This window comes from Tinamus guttatus, unplaced genomic scaffold (assembly GCF_059628265.1).
Source record: "Tinamus guttatus ecotype Peru unplaced genomic scaffold, ASM5962826v1 Tinamus_guttatus_pri_ptg001006l, whole genome shotgun sequence".
Taxonomy (NCBI): domain Eukaryota; kingdom Metazoa; phylum Chordata; class Aves; order Tinamiformes; family Tinamidae; genus Tinamus; species Tinamus guttatus.
Genome location: NW_028289540.1, coordinates 71,739 through 94,589, shown reverse-complemented (window position 1 = coordinate 94,589; position 22,851 = coordinate 71,739). Strand labels below are relative to the sequence as shown.

Sequence of the window (22,851 nt, the reverse complement as noted above, 5' to 3'; positions counted from 1 at the left end):
GAAAAACTGCCTCAGGAAAGTGCTGAACCCATTCCTTGCTCTGAGCTGGAAGCAGCCTGAAAGTACTGAAAGAAGCCTTGGCTTGTGCTGCTTCTAGAAAGGTAATGTCATGAAGGATGACATCATGAATGATGTCATGAGTGATACAATGCTTATGTCTGCAAAACTCTTCACAGAAAAAACAGCATGAAGGAGACTCCATGATCTTTCCAGACCTTATTATATATGTGATATGGGCAGCACTATTGTGTTTCACTGTGCATGCTGAGCCTCCCAGGAAAAGACGAGGGTTTTCAACTGGCTGCCAGTGATAGGAGAACAACAGTGATGTGAGCATACAGTTAACTTTTTAATGTGGCTATTAGCACAGGCTGACTGAATTATAGAGCTGGCATTGTCTGCATCCTAAGTCTGGGTTCATCATAGAGTATCCAAACATGTTCGCTGCAGATGATAAGCAGAAATATCACCAGAATAGCTGAATAGTGCACTTCTGCATTTGCCAGCATAGTGCACTTCCTGATCTCAGGAAGTGTGGGTTAGATGAGTGGACAGTGAGGTGGATTGAGAACTGGATGAATGACAGAGCTCAGAGGGTTGTGATCAGTGGCACAGTCTAGTTGGAGGCCTGTGGCTAGTGGTGTCCCCCAGGGGTCAGTACTGGGTCCAGTACTGTTCAACTTAATCATCAGTGATCTGGATAAAGGAACAGAGTGCACCCTCAGCAAATTTGCAGGTGATACAAAACTGGGTGGAGTGGCTGACACTCCAGAAAGTTGTGCTGATATTCAGAGAGACCTCGACATGCTGGAGACATGGGCAGAGAGAAACCTCATGAAGTTCAATACAGGCAAGTGCAAAGTCCTGCACCTAGGGAGGAATAACCCCGTGCACCAGTACAGGCTAGGGACTGACCTGCTGGAAAACAGCTTTGAAGAAAATTATCTGGGGGTCCTGGTGGACAGCAAGTTGACCATGAGCCAGCAATATGCCCCTGTGGCCAAGAAGGCCAATGGTGTCTTGGGTTGCACTAGGAAGAACATTGCCAGCAAGTCAAGGGAGGTGATCCTCCTCCCCTACTCAGCCCTGATGAGGCCGCATCTGGAGTAATGTGTCCAGTTCTGGGCTCTCCAATACATGAGAGTCATGGAGCTACTGGAGTGAGTCAAGCAAAAAGGATTACTAAGATGAAGCAGGGACTGGAGTATTTCATATGAGGAAAGGCTGAGAGCTGGGCCTGTTCAGCCTGAAGAAGACTAAAGGAAGGATTTTATCAATCAATGCATATGTATAGCTGAAGGGAGAGTGTAAAGAGGATGAGATGTCTTCCAAACTTAGGTATTCTGAGATGGGTATGTCAGGAAGAAGGATGACTGGGACATCTGTCCTATGAGAGGAAGCTGAGAAAGATGAGCCTGTTCAGCTTGAAGAGAAGGCCAAGAGGTGATCTTATCAATGTGTATAAGGTGGGGGGAAAAAATACCTTAGGGAGGGTGTTGAGAGGATAGTGCCAGACTCTTTTCAGTGGTGGTCAGCCATAGGATGAGAGGCAACGATCACAAACTGAAGCACAGGAAGTTCTGTCTAAACATGAGGAAAAACTTCTTAACTGTGAGGGTGACCAAGCACTGGAAAAGGTTGCTCATAGAGGCTGTGGAGTCTCCTTCTCTGGATATATTCAAAACCCACTTGGGTTTGGAGATTGTATCTATTGTCTTTATTATTTTTCTTAAGATGGCAGCCTTGCTAGGCTCTGAATTCCTCTGTGCCAGGTGCTGCATGTACATTTAGTGAAAGAGTTATCAGAGATCCTCCAAACTCAGATTTGTCAAGACAGGGCAAAAAGATTGTGACAGCTCCTCTGTGTCAGGTTCCTATCTTTGCTTCTTGCTATTTTGGAAGCTGCATGGAGTCACAGAGGGATGCATCTTCCATTCCCTTTCTTCCCCTTCTTTTTGGTGTGAACGTTTATATAGCTGCAATTCCCCTCCTGAATGGAAAATTGGAGAATTCTGCAACTTTCTTGCAGTGCTGACATCCTCTCATTTTTTTCCCCTGTGAGGGACCTGGATCCCAACCGGTCATCCCTTTTCCCCAGATGAGATGAACCTCTCATCCATTCAGAAAATTATGCCAAAGCTGTCGCTGCTCAGGTGGTACCTGCTGCAGGGCATCCTCTGGTCCTGTGAACAAAATAACTTGTGAATTTTAAGGGAAAACCAGTGATGCTCAGCATGTTGCATAGCTGCCAAGCAATAGCTCCAAGGCAGCTATTCCTAGCCTTTTAGCTTACAGTCAAGTCTTGAAAATTTGCTTGCCATTCTGCTGAAAATACAGTCCCTGTGAGGACCTCCAAGCGCAAGGACTATATTCTTTCTACTCATGCACTCCTGGGGTTCCCTCTCCTGTTTCAGTTTTAGGCATATGATGATAGTTGCTTGTGAACATTGGGTGGAGACATCAAACCAGTCACTCTCTGTGGGAAAGTTAGTCCAAAGCCTTGAACTCACCTCTCAGGCCTGAGAATAGACCTGCTGCATGCATTTGTGCATGTGCAAGTACAGGAGGAGAAAAATGAGAGTAGGACCAACAAGATTTTTCTAGTTCAGTCCAAATTGAATCAGTTACTCATTTCACCATGATCTCCCTGTTATGCACTTGAGGGATATTTTCACTTAAGGGATATTCTGAGTCAGAGTCTTATTTGGAGGGTGTGTTATAATTCAGCAAGCAAGCTGGGGCAGCTTTCCCTGGCAAGTTGGAGGTATTGAAAGGAGCTTGACTCCAATAGATGAAGATAATTGGGAAGATTGGACAAAAGGAGAAAGAAGAGAGAGAGGAGAGATGGTTTCATCTAGTTAGACATATGGTATGTTAAGTAATCACATAAATAACTTGCGAGTAATGATTCATCTTGGTGATGCCTTGTGAAAGTTCTGGGCCAGTTGAGTTTTGCACGCTTGCTCTAGGCCACAAGCAAGGGGAAAAACATCTCTATCTTTGTGGGGTTATTAAATGTTGCATAAGGGATTCAGCTTCTTTTTCTAGTGGAAAAGGAAGTTAACTCCAGTACAGTTAGTGTGTCTGGGCAGGGGAGCACAAGATGGCAAGAGAAGCCCACTGCTGGTGAAAGGTAGCTCTGAAATAGAGAGATGTGCTCCTAGGCTCTGAAAAACAAGTAGCTTTGCAAGCAAGCTGCTCTTGAAGTGTGCTATTACCAGCTGTAACCTTCTCAGAGAGCACATATAAGCTGTGCACATGCCTCCTTTCCAATGACGTTAATTCGATAGCCACTTCCTTTGTGACCAAAGGCACTTTGGATCAGTAGGCACTGGATTATTGTCCAAAATTAGTGAGTTTTAATCCCTTATTTGATTTTGTGCAGTCTTTTCTCATGCTCCCTCATGGAACCAGTTTCTCTGTCTGCAGAGGGATGAGATTTATTCCTTTAAAATCTGTAAGAGGAAGAAACAGTTTCCTTTTGCTATAACTAGACTGTTGTGGTGGTTAGTCACAAGGAGAATATAGAGCCTTTTTTACTCTTGGTATGAATGTCAGCTCAACTGAGGAGGGGATTGTTCCAGGTGGACTCGGGATTTGGCAATAATCACGCAAAACGAGGTGACTACGTCGAGCATTTATTCAGGTGAAAGCACATAAAAGCAGCAAAGTATGGATAATTACTCATGAGATAATACCTGCCAGCAGGATACTGAAACCAAACATCCTCTCGAGCTGGCAGATGAGAGCAAGGGAGTTGCTGACCGCCTCCTGCGGAGACAGCGCAGGCCTCAGAGTTAGGAGTTTCTCCTTCCCCCCGCTCTCTCCGCACTGTCCTCTCTGTGCCTGGTGCATCCTGGCACGTAGGGTCAGTACGACCCAGGAGGCAGCCCGGGGGGCGGACAAACTCCGCCTCTAGTTGCACAACTCTCCTCCGGGGTGCGCAGGCGTGCACACCAGTCGGGGGTCCCAGCCCTCAATTCGAGGGTCCTGCCTTCCTCCTCTTCTTCCTCATTTCCGGGTGTTTGACCTCCAAAGCTAGTTTGGAGGACGTCTGCAGTTACGTTGGCTACAAGCCTGGCCGAGCGGCCGGCTTCAACTGGGTTTCGGAGGGGGCTGCCTGTGAACCGGGCTGAGCAGCTGCCTCTGTGCTCCTTATCGCTCAGCCCAGACTTCCATAGTCCTCAGTACTGGATCTGTATGCTGCTGCCTCGTGGCACAGCATAGATTTGAAACAAAACACATTTCAGTCACTATAAAATTTCAGTTCAATTTGCCAGAATGCATATTATGGACTTCAGGTAGCAGTTAGGTTCAGCACTCAGGCTGACTCAGCACACACCACATCAGAGATGGGATTTTGTGTGGTTCCCTGCTGACATAACTAAGTTCCTGCCACCTTGCCCTCACCATCCCTTGGCCACTCAGCCTGACCACATTGCTCTCTTCATTGATGATTCTCATCAGAAGGATCTGCTCTCTGAACTATCTCACCAGAGATAGCAAGAGAACTCGTAGAGGTGCAAGGGAGGAGGAGGAGGACATACACAGCAGATAGTGTTGGAGAAAGGAGTGGTGGCCTTGGTTGAACTCCACAGACCGATAACCATGGGCCTATTACAGTCAAATGACATCAGATTTGACCTAAAGACAGAGTAAGTGCAGACAGACCATGTCAAGCCTGCTAGATCAGAGGTTATCCTTAGTAAACATTTCTGTCGGTGTTGTGAACTTCTGTGCAAGAGTTTTGCCTCGTGGCTACAGCACTTTGGTTTTCTAATTTCTACTTTTCTAGTTTCTAGTTTCTGGTTTTCTAGTTTCTAGTTTTCTAGGTTCTTTTTTTTTTTCTTTTGTTTTTTATGCTCTCTGGAGGCATAAACTAAACTGGCTGCACTGTTGAAGCCCTTACCACATCTATTTGATGGATACGAAGAAGACACCGGCTTTCTGCCCACCCAGGACAACACAGTTTTGGCAGGCCAGTATTGCAGGAAATACCTATTTCTTGGCACAGACAAAAGGCAGGTCAAGACTGGTATTTCCACAGCTACTTTCCACCTGGTTCTTAAATGGCAGGTCTTGATGGATGCAAAACTTTGTGGAACAGAAAAGCTATTTCCTTAGCAACAGCTGGTAAAACAAAAAATGTGTTTAGATTGGAGTAGATGGAACAACTATAGTGTGATGTTGTGTGTTTTGCTCCACCCACATATTGCTTTCAGAGCAAAGAACCATTTTGATGAATCTAACCTTGCTACATGGGGTTGTCCCTATGGGGATAGAGAGCTATAAATAATGGCAGTGGTGTCTTTGCTGGATTGCAGTCTTTGCAGGGCACCAATATTGTCTGTGAGACCATGAGCAAGTCACTTAGCTCTCTGTGTTCAAATATCATCACTATAACATTTAGGACCTGTTATTACCTCTTTCTATCCATACATATTGTGATTGCATAACTGGATCTTCTTGCAGTTATATTTCCCAAGGGATTGTTGTAAGACATAGTACTACCACAGTGTCCTGCAAATCTGTGTGTTTAAGATCTTTGAATCGCCTGATATGCAGAATATTGCAGAATCCCCAGGGATATCACTGTGCACGGGAACCATAGGCTCCTTGAGCAACACTGAGCTTGCAGGCGAAGACACATGCATTTAGGAGCTATTTGAAATGCCCCGTGGTATCTGAAAAATCCACATATGGCTGGCAGACCTGACACATGAGCTACAGCAAACCCATAAGAGCAGGTTAGCATAGCTTTTCAACTGCAGCACAGTCTAGCAAATACCTACAATAAGTCCTATCTCAATGACTGTTCAGGTTTCCCTACCATTTCCATCAGTGTGCAGTCCCAAAAGAGAAACCTTCTCTCTATCTTCAGCCACAAAAATGACAGCATTTCAAAGTCCAAATCCCATTGTACAGGTGTGCAGAACCTATGTGTCATCTGTTTCCTCATTCACTCTTAGAATGACTGATAGGAAGTTTGCATAACACTTTTTCAGTGTCCCAGCTTTGTTCATCTTCACTTGCACCCTCTTTTGCCTCTGCACATGGAGTTGCATGTTCCAATTTTTCACTGTTGCTGTCTTTCCCTAATGTCTAAGAATGTGACTAGCTTGAGACTATTCCTTCAAAGCAGAGATGAAGCCATCATTAACATATGACAAAGTAATGATGTTTCATGCCAGGATTTTACAAGCTTTTTGCCCACATGTGTTAACCTGAATTCCCAATTCTGAGTAAGGAGGGAAGTAACGATGAGAGAAGCAGCATTTTTCAGTGTTCAGTCTAACCAGAGACGTCCTCAGAAATTGCTCCGTGGCTAGATACCCTGAGCTGTACCCCTTAGCACAAGCTGAACCACTGGATCTGCAATGTTGTGCTACTAAATGGCCTAGCTTTGGTAGCTGGTCTGTGTTGGGAATTGGCTACGAGACCGTGGACATGAGTATGGTTCTACTGACTTTGGTTCAGGCCTGCAACTGAGCAAGCAGGGGCTTCTGGGAGATTAGGCCTCAGGAGAGAAGTGCTGAGGACGTGCTGGTAAGGCAAGGACACTCTGTCCTTGGCTAGTTTCGTAAACAACTTTGAGGGGATAAGGCAGGAAGAATGAAGAAGCTGCTTGCTTATCGATCGTAATCTGGGCTGGCCAGACAGAAGTTATCTTTCGAATAAACAACCAAATACCGTAGAATAAACAATCAAATACCGTTAGCAACCAATCATGAGCTCAAGTTTTGTAATATGCATGAGGCTAATTAAGAAATGTATAAAAAGCAAGCTAAAACGACTAATAAATGAGTCTTGTTGATGACCAACTGGTGTCAGCAGTCTCCCTTTCTCCTACAAATGGTGACCCCGACGTGATACAGCAAAGGACTGAAATCCTCCCGGACTGAAAAGAAAACGGGGGAGGACGCACCACGGTGGAGAAAGTAGGAGTTGGGTCCTCTGCAGCCGGGACGGTGCGAAGTCCGCCGAGCAAACGCTGGAAAGACGGCACCCCTGAAGATCATATAGGTGATTTCGGGCCATACGTGCCACCGGAGCCTGGAGAGCTGCAACAGCGCTGACGCCAAAAATGGATAGGCAAGTGGCATATGAATTATTTACTCGTACCCTACAGCAGCATAATGTGCAGGGAATTGACTTAAAGAAAGAATTACCGGGATTATTAGCATGGGGGTACGCAAAGGGTTGCTTTATTGTCCCACATACAGTGCATGAGTTATCAGAATGGCGGAAACTGGGTGATAAGTTATGGGAAGCAACTATAGATGATGATAAGACAGCTAGGAAGATGGGGAAGCTGTGGAGGGTGGTACACAATACTCTGCTACAACGGGTGGCAGAGAAAAAGGCCGCAGATCAGGCGATTGAAGCTCATAAGAAAAATTTGCAGTACCCGGAGGGGGGCTATCAGCCACGAGCTCCTTCCGTGACTAGAGTAATGCTACCTACGGCACCACCGCCACCTGAAACTAGTGCTGCCCCTCCAGAAGAGCCGCAGCAAAAGGAGCAATCGGGGGACTCCCAGTCTTCAGCCTCAATAACGGACCCTTGGGAGGGCAGTGACGGGGATTTGATCAAAGAAAGAGTAAGGGAGAGAAAGGACGCGTGGCAAAATGTCGCGCAGCAGGCGCTGTTTTTAGTGCTGTCAGAACGAAAGGCCCCATCATTTACCATGGTGAAGCAGGGATTGTGGAAGTCCTACGGAAATTTGGTGAATAGGCTTGTGCAATCCCTGGAGCAAGCTACTGATGAACAGGCCCTCTGCAAGCTTTTGATCTGGTGCAGAGAGAATGGGTTCAAAGCCGAGCCCCACCTAGTATTCAAATCCGATGTGAAAGCCAAAAGCAAAGTGGCCGCCGGAGTCACGGCAGCCTTTGCAAGCACTTCAGGACCGGGACCGCCACGCCACCGACAACGGCTGGTGTTTGGAGATCCATCGCTAACCCCCCCCGCCCATGCCTGCCTCTGTGCCAGCACCTGCGGCGCCTACAACGTCTGCGCCCCCGCTTCCGGACCCCGCCCCGTGGCACCTGAAGAACGGCCCGGCTACGTCCAGGACTTGTTAGATCGCCTTGAAAAAAAAAGGAGAAAGGGGGGCCGGGGAAGAGAAGGTGAATGAGATCAAGGAAACTTACGTTGCTGAGGGCTTGACAACAGCCAGGGGGGAGGTGCAGGGGAATTTGATCTGTCTTTTAAAGTGGGGGTTGGAGAATTGTAATGCGTTAAGGGCAGAAACCGTTATTAGGGCTATTATTTCTGTTTGCTATGTTCGTCTGTATTATGTGTTGTGTCCTTTGTATAATGATGCTGACACGAGGTATGGTTGAAAGGAGGAAATTTGTATGATCTGTAGAGTCATAATGGGATCTTGAGAAAGAAGATGTTTGCCTGCCCGGGAACTGCAAACATCCTCTAAACTAGTTTGAAGGTCAAACACCTGAGAGGGAGGAAGATGAGGAAGGCAGGAGCATCAGACTGACAGCTGGGACCGCTTTCTGATATGCGCATTTGCGCACCCAGGAGGGAAGGTTATGTGACTGAAGGTGGAGTTTGTCCGCCCCCCGGTCTGCCTGCTGGCACGTACTGGCCCTACGTGGCAGGATGCACCGGGCTTAAACAGACAGTGCAGAGAGAGGGGGGGTGAGACTCCTAATACTGAGACCCACGTTGTCTCTGCGGGGACGCCCGCCGAGTTAGGAGCCTGTCAGCAACCCTCCAATCTGCCAACTCGAGAAGATGTTCAGTCTCAGTATCCTGCCGACAAGTATTACCTCAAGAGTAGTTACTCATACATTGCTTATTAAAGGTGCTTTCAACTGAATAGAGGCTCCCCGTAGCCACATTGTTTTGGGTGATTATTGCCAAATCCCAAGCCCATTCGCACCTAATTGGCGACAAGGATGGGCTTTGGCAACATTGGCTTTGGAGACAGTGGAACTCACTAGTGAAGTGCACAGCTACGTGAGGTCGTGCCACTAGATAGAAACTATGTTTTTGCTGTTTGTGTGTGTAGTCTTTAGATCTTTATTGTATAATATATATCAGCAGAGAGGGCTGACTAAGTACAACAAGAAAGTGCAGAATTTGAAAGCGGGAAAGCCAGGAGTAACTCAGACTACGGTGTACTCCACCCCACCCCCACCAGTGGAGGACTGGGAGTTGTACTCTGACTTGTATCCCTGGAAAGAGACTAGGGAAATACTTCAGCACAGGAAGTAAGAATGAAGAACCAAACACTGAAATGCCATCTCGAATGGTTGTATACATCACTGCAACCACACACAACTATTCAGCAGAAAGTAGAAAACTTGGCGGAACTGATTATGAAAGAGAAAACACGAGTGGTGCAGATCACGGGAATGGAACCAGGTGTAATAAGAATTCCTATAAAAAGAGATCTGCTTGAATGGTACCTGCAGCATTCTGGAGAATTACAAACGAGTCTATTATCAACAGCTGCTGATATCAAAGTAGACTCTATAAAGTCACCGGAACTACAATGGGTGAGCCGAAATGAGTGGATTATGCCACATAAAAGAAGTGAAGTACCGTTAGTGGACGCAGTCACCGCCTTCACGGATGCAGGGAAGAAATCACGACAAGCAGCTATCACCTGGATGGAAGGAGTGGAATGGCATCACCACCTGCTAGAAGCAGAAGCAGGAGACTCACTACAAATGCTGGAACTGGCTGCGGTGGTTTGGGCGGTACTTAGATGGCAAAATGAGCGGCTCAATCTGGTCACGGACTCTTTATATGTCGCTGGAATTGTTACGCGCATAGAGGGGGCAAGGGTCCGGGATGTTAAAAATCCGCGGTTGAATGAGCTCTTACGCAGGTTGCAAACCGCTTTGCAACAATGGTTGTGCCCATATGCTGTGATACACATCCTGAGTCACATGTGGACTCAGGGTCTGGGCGAGGGTAATCACAGGGCTGATCAATTGGTGGCCACGGCCGTACCTCTCAATGACTTCATTAAGGCTAGGGAAGCCCATCACATGTTCCACTAGAATGCTAAAGGCCTTAAAAGTCAGTTTAATATAACAATGGAAGAGGCCAGGGGAATCGTGCGCGCCTGCCCCGAATGCAGCCATCATGGACCGGGGCTGGGGATTGGGGTAAATCCGCATGGTCAAGGCCCTTGTGGGCTCTGGCAAATGGATGTTACCCATGTTCCAGAGTTTGGCCGCTTGAAGTACCTTCATGTCACTATTGACACATTCAGCCACTTCATATGGGCAACTCCCCAGGCAGGAAAAAAGGCAGTCCATGTAATCTGTCACCTGACGGCCTGCTTTGCTGTAATGGGAGTTACTGGATGGCTCCGCAATATTTTGCAGAGCTTGCTAATGTTTTTAGTAGTAGCTGTAGTTGTATTGTTATGTTTAAGCTGTATCTTATCCTATGTAAAACGCATGATAAATAAGAGCATGGGGGATGTCCTGCTCGCGCAAAAAGAAAAAGGGGGAATTGTTGGGAATTGGCTACGAGACCGTGGACATGAGTATGGTTCTACTGACTTTGGTTCAGGCCTGCAACTGAGCAAGCAGGGGCTTCTGGGAGATTAGGCCTCAGGAGAGAAGTGCTGAGGACGTGCTGGTAAGGCAAGGACACTCTGTCCTTGGCTAGTTTCGTAAACAACTTTGAGGGGATAAGGCAGGAAGAATGAAGAAGCTGCTTGCTTATCGATCGTAATCTGGGCTGGCCAGACAGAAGTTATCTTTCGAATAAACAACCAAATACCGTAGAATAAACAATCAAATACCGTTAGCAACCAATCATGAGCTCAAGTTTTGTAATATGCATGAGGCTAATTAAGAAATGTATAAAAAGCAAGCTAAAACGACTAATAAACGAGTCTTGTTGATGACCAACTGGTGTCAGCAGTCTCCCTTTCTCCTACAGGTCTGCACCAATCCTGCTCCCTGAAGTGTCAGGCAAGGGATGAAAAGGTTGTGGTCACAGCTCCCAAAGCACTTGTATCCCTAGTGACCATATGGGAATACCCTGATGAATTTCAGGTATTCCTCCAGTAAACATTTCCTTTGGTGAGTAAAGGAAAACCAGACCAATCTCCATTGCTCAGCACATGCCGTTCCTTTCTATTAACTGTCTAGGTTCCCATGCTGGCAACAGAAGCTGAACAATCCTTATTCTAAATCTGAATTGGGACATGCCAGTTGTGGAACAACTTCCACTGGTGAAATTGGGGCTTCCCCTGGCTCTTAGCTTCCCATCCTCAACTGGAAAGCAGGTTAAGGCTCACAATCCCCCTCTTCCCCAGAGTTCAGACTTTCAATTCATGTGTTTTGAGGGACTGGCTATATGTCACTTGGAGACAGACCTCTCTTGGAGCTACAGATATCAAAATATATTCAACATGTTTGCTCAGAGTTCCCCACTGCTTGATGTAGACTTCCAGTATATGAACTGTCATTGAGTTTCAGAAAAAAAGTTTCAGGGGAGAATGTGTTTTCTGATTGTGAAGAAATGTGGAGCTGTCATCTGCTGGGGTGGCACCAGACCGGGAAACTGATAAAGTAATGTCTTGGAGGTTATTTTAAGAAAGGAGAAAATTGTTTCACTTCCAAATTGGTCAAAACTTATAAATGGAGAAATGGTTAAAGCACTTCTTAGAAATGAAAGTGAATGTATCACTAGATCAAATAGACATGACATTATTTTTATCAGTTTAGTTGATGAACTGAAGGGGAAAAATAGAGCAGCTTTTCAACCATTTTCACTATTGGCTTGCTCTCATCCAGACAACCTGAGACTCAGACATCTGAGCATCACCAGCAGCTCTTCCCTGGGCCAGTGACTTCAAGAAAGTGCCATTGTGGGAAAGGGGAAGATTCCTCCCACAGTTTCACTGATGTCCTCCCTGACAGTGCATTCCCTCCTGTAGTTCCAAAACCAATCATACAGCCTCTCCTAGGGGACAGTAACAGTGTGCCGCAATATTTGTTGTGTTACCCTCACACTAAAGAGTCTACAGCTAGCAATGCATTGGGAGGCACTGTAACAGCCTGCTTTCTCTGCATGTGAGTAGGCTCATCATTTAATCCTAATTCTTCTAGTTGGTGTACATGCAATATTTAGTAGAAGATAGTACAGGAGATGGCATGTGATAACTAGCAGAAATACATGAGGGCAGCACTCTATCAGATGTTTCTCATATAAGAGTAAATTCTACAGCCTAATTTATATAGGTAACTTGCAAGGCATCCAAGGCTGATTTAGCTCTAGTTAGATTTCATGAAAATTGTAGGATCAGAAACTCCTGAAAGTACAAGACAGAGATAAGCAGAACTTTCCACGAATGGAAGAACAGAAATAGATACCTGACTTTCATGCAGTAAATAAACATAATTTTGGTTTTCCTAAAATTAAGTACAGATGTGATGGTCATGTTTGATGAGATTACATAGGTATTTTACACTCTTGACTAAAGTAATTGAGAAAAACTAGACACCAATTGTATTCTTCAATCCTTCCTTCTATGTTCATACAAAAAGTTCAAGTGTGAAGACACTAAAAGCGTTCTTGAAAAAATGGTAAATTTGAGAAGACTTTTTGCCATCATAGGGAACTGCCCTATTGTTTTAATAATTTTATAATCCCAGTTTTACATGTCTGCCTTTCTTCTTTCACATTTGTTTGTTAAATTTTCATCCCTTATCTATCTATCTCATTTCCATACATTTCATATCACTAGCGCACAAATTTCCCATGTCTTATCTGTATGGCATTATTTTTTATTTACTTATTATACTGCATGATTAAGTAGTTAAGTAAAATTATTTTAATCTGTTTCCATAAAAGCCTAAAGTCTTTGGGGCAGGCTTATTAAACTCCTGTAGTTTTCCAGATGGTGCCTTAAGGCCAAAAAGACGTAAAACCTTGGCCGTTTATCAGTAATTCACCTATATCAAGTATCTTCAAATAATCCCATGTTTGAAGATTCAGGGCAGACTGGTTAAAGAACGTTTGGGGTGCTTTTGTTTACTTCTCTGTCTTTGTTGTGTCAAGAAAATTTTTACTGGGACATATTTTTGTTGGAAAACTTAGATTTCATAGAAAAAATATTTTGGAAGGGATCAGGGCATTGTAGTCTAACCTGATTTGCTGAAATCAGTCTCTCTTTGGTGGGTGTAGCAGAATGAAAAATGCATATATTATATACTATTTAGAGAACACTCCTTGCCAGTATGATTCTTGTCTCCACAATCAGAGTTTTGTTAGGAAGTGAGAAACGCAGGTTCAAGTCCTAGCGGACTGAGCAGGTATGAACCCATGGGACCATATAGTCCATTGAAGTGTTTGGTTGTCCCTGGGAAGGTCCCTCATCTTTTTTCCACTTGGTACCTCTGTCTGGTTCTTTCCATTCCACCTAGCTAAGGGCAAGCAATGATAAAATTGTCTTGTTCATACAGCAGCTCTGAAAATTGGCCATCAGCAGCCATCTCATCCCTGGCCAGTGCTAAAACCACTTGTGAGGCTGCTCTGCTCCCAGATGACCCATGTAATGTGGGGTAGCACCCACATTGCTCATGCTGAGCAACCATGGGCACCCTGTGCTAGGGACTGTGGAAATCTGCCTGGTGCTCTTTCCTGCCATTCATTAGTTGCCATTTTTGGGTATTTATCCAACTTTCTTTGCTCTAGTATTTAAATATCTCACAGTATTGCAACTTGTCAAACAGCCATGCTGCCTGGAGGCTCACCTTCCCTGTGCAAAAGATGCATTTCCCCATGAAAGAATATGAAAATACAAGAACAAAGAGCATCCCTTCAGCTCTTAAAAACACCCAAACACAACAAGAATTTCTGTTTTTTTGGAAGTGACTATTGACTAGCAAATCTGCCCAAACCAATACAGTTTATGAACAAACCTGCTCCTCTCAGTGCTCTGTGACACACTTGTCTGGGAATACCTTTATGTTATGATGCTTATCACACAGTATTTAATGCTGGGTTAGAAAGTGTTGTGAAAGATGATAACTACAGGGAGCATGTCTCCTGATGCTGCAGGGCATGGCTTCCTGAGATTTTTCCTTATGCAACATGTCATGCTTCATGGTTAGGGACTGGAAAGGGGAGGCAAGAGCTCATATTGATAAATGCTCTAATGCCTGAGCTCTTTAGAAAAGACAAGGATTGCATGTATAGGAATCCTGTGATAGAAAAGAGTGGTATTGACAGTGAGGACACATTTCTCAGAGAGATGATGCCAAAATCTGTAATAAAGTTTCAGTCAGTTCCAGATCACTTTTTTAAAAAAAAAAGGTCGGGAATGAGGCCTTTGGAATCTTCAGATTTCAAAGACCTCCTGTTCAAGCAGAGCAACTGCATCTGTGTGCCAGTTAAGCAATATCTGCATGCATCCATCACAGCAAAACTTTGTAGTCACAGACTAGACTTTTGTCTTGGGTCTGTCAGTAACATTTATTTTTCAGTCTTCAGATTTGGCTGCACCTGCGCATTCCAAGGCACGTCTTAGCCATGACTACTACATTTCATGATATGATCTTGTTTCCTGCCCATGGGACTTGATTAGTAATTGACTAAGCAGGAAAAGAGAAGTGGAAAAGTGATAAAGTCACACTTTGAAGAATAAAATGGCAAAATTGAATCTCTTTACCATTACATAGCTCCTATTCATAAGTATCTCATAGTCTGTTGTAAAGAGGGTTCCCATGCCAGATGTGTCAAGATGTGAGCAGTAGATAGCCAGAGGTAAAGAGTGAATGAGTAAATGAATGAATGAATCTTTGTATTACAAGATCCCTCAGATCAGCCTAACACCTGTAGTCCATAGGTGTCTTCCCCAAGCTGGCTGTCTCTACTTTTGCTTACAAAATTAGGCTCTTCGGAGAAGTTTATAAATTCCTGTCCTTCATAAAATCCAGAGCACTGTAAATGGCAGCCATTTGGATAACTTTATCACCACTTTTATCAAAATAATTTTTATCAAAATTTTGAAATTTTATCCCACTAGTCCATGACCACTGTCATTAATAATAAGTAAAATGCATGACTATTACTACCATATTAAATAATTTTCCCTTCTCTTATACATTCATTATGTATTGAAGCCAGTCCCTGGCAGCATTACCTTTAGCTTAATGTACTAGCTAAAACTGGCAGACTGATCTGCCTGAGCTGACACAGGGACACTCTCAGCAATTCACTGATAAGGAGGTTGAAATATGAATGTCTAATAAGGAATTATTTTTTTTACATAATTACCAGTCGATAGGATTACTACACTACACTTGATCTTAGCCAAAAGGCCGAGAAGCAATCTCCCTCTCTGAGATCTTCTCTGCAGATCTTCAAAACCCGCTTGGATGCGGTCCTGTGCCATGTGCTCTAGGTGACCCTGCGCGTGCAGGGGGGTTGGACTAGATGACCTCTAGAGGTCCCTTCCAACCTTAAGCATTCTATGATTTTATGATTCTATGATTAGGCAGTTGCCGTTGTCTTGATTGCTTGAAGATGTCATTGCTGATCATCAATGCAAGTGCAGACGACTCATTCAGCATGTTAACGTGTATGCAAATATATCTTCATTCAAGGGTGTCTGAAAAGCAACTGGATTCCCTGGCAATTATTTTAATTGAAGAGAGAATTGCTGAACAGACTACCAAAAATTCATCAGTGCTAACACCATTGTTGCCATAAAAGGCATAGGCTCAAAAGTAAAATAAAATGTCCTTTGTACTCCTTTAATTGTTTAGATCTCATTGTTACCCTATTTGATTATATTCAATCATATGATTATAATGTACTTTCACTAGGATGTTGTCTGCTGCTGGTAGAACAGACCTTTGCACGGAGGTTTAAAGAAACCATGGGTCCCTTCACTTTCTCTCCTTTCCTTATTAAAATCTCTCTCTTTTCTGCCGGTGCCACCAGTGAACAATGATGTGCCCAATGGATTACACTGTCCTGCCTGCTACAGCATAGACTCCTTCCACTGTGGTAGTGAAACTATAAATTGCACTGGATCTGAAACGCAATGCATTGAGCTTGCTGGATTGATTAATTCTGGTAAATATATTTTAATTTGGGCTGTCATCTTTTTGGTTAAATTGATGAAACCAGGAGGAAGCATTACAGGAAAATAAAAAAGGGCAAAAAATGTGAGGGAAAAACAGAGGAAGGGACACAAACCAGAAAGGGAACATGCTTAAAGCTGATAAACAAAGCACAGGTGTTTTCTCCTCCCCACGTCCCTGTCATGCACAGATAGCTGCTGAAATTCCTCACAGCATGGTATGATGGAGGCCAGGAGAAAATCTGGACTCAGAAGCATTCTGATATGCGGGAAGGTAATAAATCTGACCAACACAGTCAATGTCCTAGCTAAGGTGAATGAGGATGTGCCTGGATCTGAGTCAGCTACTCACTTTAAGGAGGTTCAGGTGAAACTTCCCTGGAGGATGGGGAATGCCTCCTAATACAGAGCCATCAGCTTTTTCACAGGGTGGCACAGGCTGCTGTGGGCACATGATACTGTTTTTTTTAGTGGTGGTCCTGTTCCAGGAGAGTCAGAGACAAGTCTCTCCTCATGAATGTGATGGATGAGCTTTAAAGGTCAGAGAACCTGAAGACCTTCCTAGTGAGGGGAACTTGTGGTCTTTGAATAGCAGTGGTCACCAGCAACATGAAACACTCTCCTTCAGAAATCTTATTCTCCACTGTAGAGACTGTGGTTGGAGAGAAGAAAGTAGACAACAAGCTCCTTGGCTACTTGAAAAAGCTCTCCCCCCTGGGTAATAAAATTCCACATCTCAGGACAGCCCCATCAATGCGTCATCAGGCAGAAGAAAAAACTCTGAAATTAAGGACAGCAGTACACACTCTAAAAGTAGACTGAAAAAAGTCTTTGTGTATGATCATAGGCATAGTTTCTCTGGGATCATATTATTGTCAGGTGAAAATATTATGCCTCAAGAGCTTTGTTATACATTTTACATACCTTTTGTCCGAACCCTGAATTAGAAAGCATTTTGCAGAACCAACACAAGAGAAAACAACTCTTTGCTTAGTCTCTATGATGGAAAATGTGTGATGCAAACTGCATGTTACAGAAGTAGAAAAGGTTCTTAATTTGTCTTGACTTGACTGATCAGCCATTGTAAATGAAGGAAATCTGTGTAGTGTGATGAACCAAGCAGAGGAATCGATTATATAGGAGGAGCAATAAAAGTTGAGAAACTAGTGAAACACTCATATACATTATTTGTACTCAAGATGCAAATATCCAGCAGAATATTCCTGACCTCTGTAGTCTGCATATAGGGGAAAACATGGGCTGTAAGAACAAACCAGTAATGAGTGAGAATATCAAGAATATCTGAACAGGAAGTTAGGAATCCTGGATCAAAAGGAAGAGTTACACACAGCCTGAGTTGCTGTGTGTCCCTAGTTGTTGGCAGTTAGGTAATTTAACCATAAAACTGGTTGGAATCATTGACCTGTTAGGATTTTCTTCAGAGGTCTTTAGTTTGGTGAGGCAGGCCTGAGTAATTTATCAGTTTGATGTCCAAGCTGTGAGTATCTTTGTGTGACTGCAGCATTTTAAGGTCTCTTTCTCAGGTAAATTCTCTGGTGTCTGCTAAAAGTGACAAGTTCATGTTTCAGCACCTCCCTCAGTGGAGGCATGAATGAGCATTCTCTGTCAAGGGGCTAGATCCTGTGAGATCTTAGAGATTGGATTTACTCGAGTAAACTCATCAGTCTTTATCATAAATAGCTACACATAACCAGGTGAACCCTGCCTTTTAATGTCTTTGAGGCTTCTCAACCTTTATGCCAAATTTGACTGAAAGGTGGTCATTTGGTTCAAGAGTCATGAGAAGGCCAGAGAGGGCAAGAGACAAATAAATCTATGCAGTACCATCACACAACCATTATTTCTTTAGGAAGATCTCTTCCTGAGAGAAAGAAAACAACTTAAAAGCTTTTCATCACCTTTACTCATCAGAAAGCAGGAAAAAGCAAACAGTTGTTCCTTTGCATTTCAGGTTAACTAAAGTGACCTTTCTGCTTCTTCAAATTTGTTTGGGGAGAGGATTGGAGAGGAATGGATTGGTGACTTTTGTAGTCAACTAGATGTAAAGAATAGAGAGAGCTCAGGGAGAAAACATGAGCCTCAGCGACCAAGGAGCGAACAACTATGAAGGCTGGTTTTCCTATTACATGGCATGTACTTCTTCTATGCAGGTGGACTATCTATGAAAGTTGCCATGAAGGGCTGCACCACCATTTCCGAATGCAGTGAAAAAGGAGAAGGAAAAAAACAACTGGGAATGATAGACATGAAAGTAAAGCAGTTCAAATGCAAACCAGCCTTTCTTTTGGACAGAGTAGTTTCTGGGCTCCCTCCTCCAAAATGCCTCTTTCTTCCTGTCCTGTCAGGAATAATCTTGGAGAAGGTACTTTTCTGATGCTCTCTAGGACCAGGATAATAAAATTCATTGTAAAAGTCTAGCAGTGGTTTGCACAGATTCCTGTTTGCTCTGTCTTCTTCTGCACAGGGGTTTTCAGATCAGCTCTTGTTCTCCTATTATTTTGCAGAATAAAGACAGTACTTATACACCCTTTGTTTTCTGATTGAGTTAATGTGATTTAAAGTTCCATAGATTTAATTTGCACATTCTCTGAGTGTGTTGTCCACATCAAGACCTGGGGAGACTGTACAACTACTCCATAACTAACATAACTACATAATACTACACAGCTACTGCATAACTACCGATAGGACAAGAAGAAATGGCCTCAAGTTGCACCAGGAGAAGTTCAGGTTAGATATTAGGAAAAAAATCTACATGGAAAGAGTAGTCAAGCATTGGAACAGGCTGCCCAGGGATGTGGTGGACTCACAGTCCCTGTCAGTGCTCAAGAAACATGTAGATGAGGTGCTTAGGAACATGGTTTAACGTGGTGATGGATTTACGGTGAAGGTATTTTCCAACCATAATGATTCTATGACTCTATGATTCTATGCACATGGTATCTCTATACTGCCCAGGCAACAGGAACTCTCATGACAGCCTTACAGTCTACATCCCTTGTCTCAGTGAAAGCCCCCTGTATTTCGCTTGCCACTTTGCCAGGCTTTGGACAGGACCTGAGGTGAGTTCTTGAGAGGTCCACTCTGGTTAGAATGAACCTCCTTATTTTTTCCTCCCTTTAATCTTAGGTGCCCATAGTAGATCAGAGGGCTGCTTGTGTCCTTCAAGCAGTCATGAAGTAGTCTCTATTTCAGAGCAGGCAGTGACCCTTTGCTACAAAAAAACTACTCCTGACAAGATCCTCATGGTTATTATTTGTGCCTTACCAGCTATTCCACTCCTGTTTTATTCCAGGTTTCAGGATTATTTGAAGTAAGCATTTGCCTTAGGATTGATTTCATTAGGATTGGCTTGATTTCATAAAATAAGCAGTTTCCTATGGTGACAGACTGATAGTGGCCCAAGCAATGGCAATTTACAGCCTTATGCCTAGTTCGGTGCCATTGGCCAAACTACATACTTAATTGTCCAAGTCTCTCTTCTTCAATATGGATCTGCCACTATCAACTTCTCCAGATACTGCCTGCCCTGCTGGCTCTCCTCAGATGGGTCCCACACAAAGACACTTAAGAAAACAGCATGTCAAGCAGCATTACAGTACCCAGGAGGTAGTATGGGCTGGGACCAAGAGGATAAGGAAGTGTACACCAGGGTGTACAGTGTAGGAGAGATGCTTGTAGGCTTCAGCTTTTGGACAAGGCTATATCCATCTGTCCCCAGGTGAGTGCAACCCGCTAGAAAAGGGTAGCCCATTTTTGGAGGAGAGCACAAGATTATTAAGCAAAGTGCATGTTTGTGTCTTTCCATAATAGTTCTAGTTTGCAGTGCAAACATTGTATTTTGTATACAGAGTTACAGTGACCAAGCAATGCAACTTTATCTTTTAATTCAATACTGTGGCAGAGAGTGCTATGGAAATTTTTGGCTGCCTAAACCAAATCATAATATGTGGCAATAGTGAGGTGATTACACCTTCTTCCCAAACAAACAGAAGCTCCTTTCATTCTGCTCCTTTCATTCATTCTCACCAATTAGTTGGGAGAGAATTTCACATTATCTATAATAATACAGGGGTGTGGGTATGAAAATGAAAATTAATTTTTGGGGTGGGGAGTGTACTGATAATATAGATTTCACGCAGGGAAAAGAGTCTGGTTACGCACAGTTAATTATTTGCAGAGGCAGTGCAGTTACAGTGTGGACGTTAGGAGAGGGAGTACACTCCCCTTGATGGGGCTCCAATAGACTGATACTTGAGCGACCCACTCATTCGGCATTTTTCCAGATCTGATAACACCCTGGAATTAAAACAATTCTCTATCCGTGTGAGTACCTTAGCCCTGAACACATCTCCTGCACATTCATGCAGAACACTATCTTGCTGTCTGTGGCATCCCCCATGGCAGATGGGCAGATGCGGTTCAATGGTTTAACCCTTCATTCTTTTGTTTGTTCCACCTTGATCTGTGATGCTATCAGGATGGAAAAGCTAAATGCTTTTTTTTTATCCTGGTCAAAGATAGGGTGAGAAATCTCCAGAAAGTCAAGGTGCTGAGGTGGTATTTAGGGGAGAATAAAGGGGAGCAAGGCAGACAGCAGTGTTTCTGACAAGGGTTTGTGGCACAGAGAAGCAACTCAGTTTTGACTTCTAATTCATTCTTGTGGCAAAGATAGCTGTTGCAATCTGTGGCTATATAAATGGAATAGTGATAAGTGGGAGCAACTCTGCATTTTTATGATTGTTATGTCAATTCTTGGTCCTTTTCCAGCATCCACATTTTTAAAGGCCAGAGTGTGAAGAAAAATGCCTTACAGCAAAAGTCTTCAGGGTTGTAAACTGGTGATCTGACGAAAAAGAGGATAGACAGGTGACTTGTTTACAGATTATGAACAAACTGATATGGAAAAAAGGATAAGATCTTAAAGAGCTCTTTTATACACCAGAGAACATCAGAAACATGACAAACCCAAAAGAGGAAAAAGTCACATAATTACTGCATGTAGACTGCATTAGAGTAAAACTCTAAGGATGCCAAAGAGTCACAAGCTTTTGATGTCTGCAAATCCAGCATGAAGGCCTTTCAGAAACAGATGTTTTGGTTGCATAAAGGTTATAGACAGTATTACAGGCAGTACAGGCACAGTTAGTAGAAATGCGATAGACTGGGGTATGCAGGAAGATGATGAGCTGATGACCCCTTCTGATCTCAAGTCTGGTTCCTGGGGGAGGGAAATGAAGCTGGAGTGTGTTCTGATAAAAGCAAAACAAAAGATGGAAGAAAACTGGCAGCACTAATTTACAAGCACAAATCAAACAATGGGATCTCGGGATCTTGAGCAAGGAGTTATGAATGAGCAATAGTTGCCTCTAAGGATGTGCAGGGTGTGAACATCAAAGAATGGGGCATCTTCAGCAATTCTCTTTAAAATAGTCACAGGGGTGAATATGGGACGCTCCATTGTTTGTAGAGTTTAATTGAGGATATGCAGCAGGGAGCAGCCCTGATCTTATAGACATGCTGGGGAGGAGCAAGGAAAGATGTGGCCAAAACCTGTCATAGTAAATAGAATGACTCCTGCTGATTTTAATGGGCTTTGAACCAGGCCTGAGACACCAAACTGGATTGTTTCCATCTGCAGCTTCTCTTCATAATGTATACAAATCCTGCTCCCACATAGACGCACACATACAGACATGTAAATACCAGATCCTCCTTTAGATCTTGCAGACGCTTCAACAAACAAGCATGCAAGATACAGGCAGGCACCAGATGTGCACAGCTCTGGATGGCTGGAAGATGCCTGCCTTGCCCACAATACAAACCATGTCAAGGACAGTTTTGATCTTCTTTCGCATAGCAGAGAAGACACAGAACATTGTGTTCTCTCCCCAGACGATGGAAAATTAGCAATGTCCTGCCATTCCCTCTCCTTCCTCTGAAGTTTCAGCTTTCTCAACAGAAAGCCTGGTGGCAGCCAGAAAAACTGCCAGTGACTTCAAATAGAGAAATGAATGTGCCCAATGGGATTTTATAGAGCCAGGTTGAGAGAGGATCTGAGTTGTATGTGGGGTAGACAGGGAAGATGTGGGGCAGGAATCAGAGAAGATGGGGAAAGGGAGCTGCACAGTGTGCAGCCATACACCATGCAAGGCAATTATCAGATGCTAAAACACCCTTAGTTCCTCCTTTTCAGCATACCTGGAGTTGGGAACTGTCTTCCTTTCACTTCCTAGGAAATCTTACTGCCTTTCAAATCAGGAAGTCAAGACACTGGGAGCCAATGGCTTTCTCTTCCTTCTGTCTAAAGAATGTTCTGGGCTTTTATTTGCAAAGGAATGTGAAATTATTGCTGTATTTCTTTTACATCATGACCATGGCTTTTATGAAAAAGTTTGTCAAACACTTATGCCAACAGGTCTTGTAAGTATTTTGGTAATTACACCTCCTCAAAGACAAAATAAGAACAAACGTTGAATGAACAAGGGATCCTTATAGTCATCAAGAATATGTGTCATGCTGTGTACCAGAGATTAAATAATTTTTCCTGATTCTTATAAGAAAGAACTGCAGGCCTGTGGCCATCTGACCAAATGTGGACTTATGCAATGGCTTGGCGTCTCCATCTGAGCATGTCACCAAACTCCAGTGGAGATTAAATCAGTATAGCCCACTGAGATGAGGCCCTGGCTCTGGTCAGATGAATCACACCACAAGTCCCCATTTGTATCAGGTGGCCCACCACTGTC

At 43.7% G+C, this 22,851-nt stretch overlaps 1 protein-coding gene and 1 pseudogene across 1 annotated transcript; one reads left to right on the top strand and one right to left on the bottom strand.

The window, feature by feature from the left end:
- Positions 1-11,173: 11,173 nt before the first annotated feature.
- LOC148590910 (uncharacterized) lies at positions 11,174-22,579 on the top strand (the record flags this gene model as incomplete). Its single annotated transcript, XM_088538333.1, has 5 exons — positions 11,174-11,272; positions 15,843-16,074; positions 18,253-18,468; positions 19,146-19,164; positions 22,339-22,579. Coding segments are annotated over 5 exons (807 nt in total), but the record flags the coding sequence as incomplete, so codon positions are not given.
- Positions 15,218-15,326, bottom strand: LOC148590911 (U2 spliceosomal RNA; annotated as a pseudogene).
- Positions 22,580-22,851: the final 272 nt, after the last annotated feature.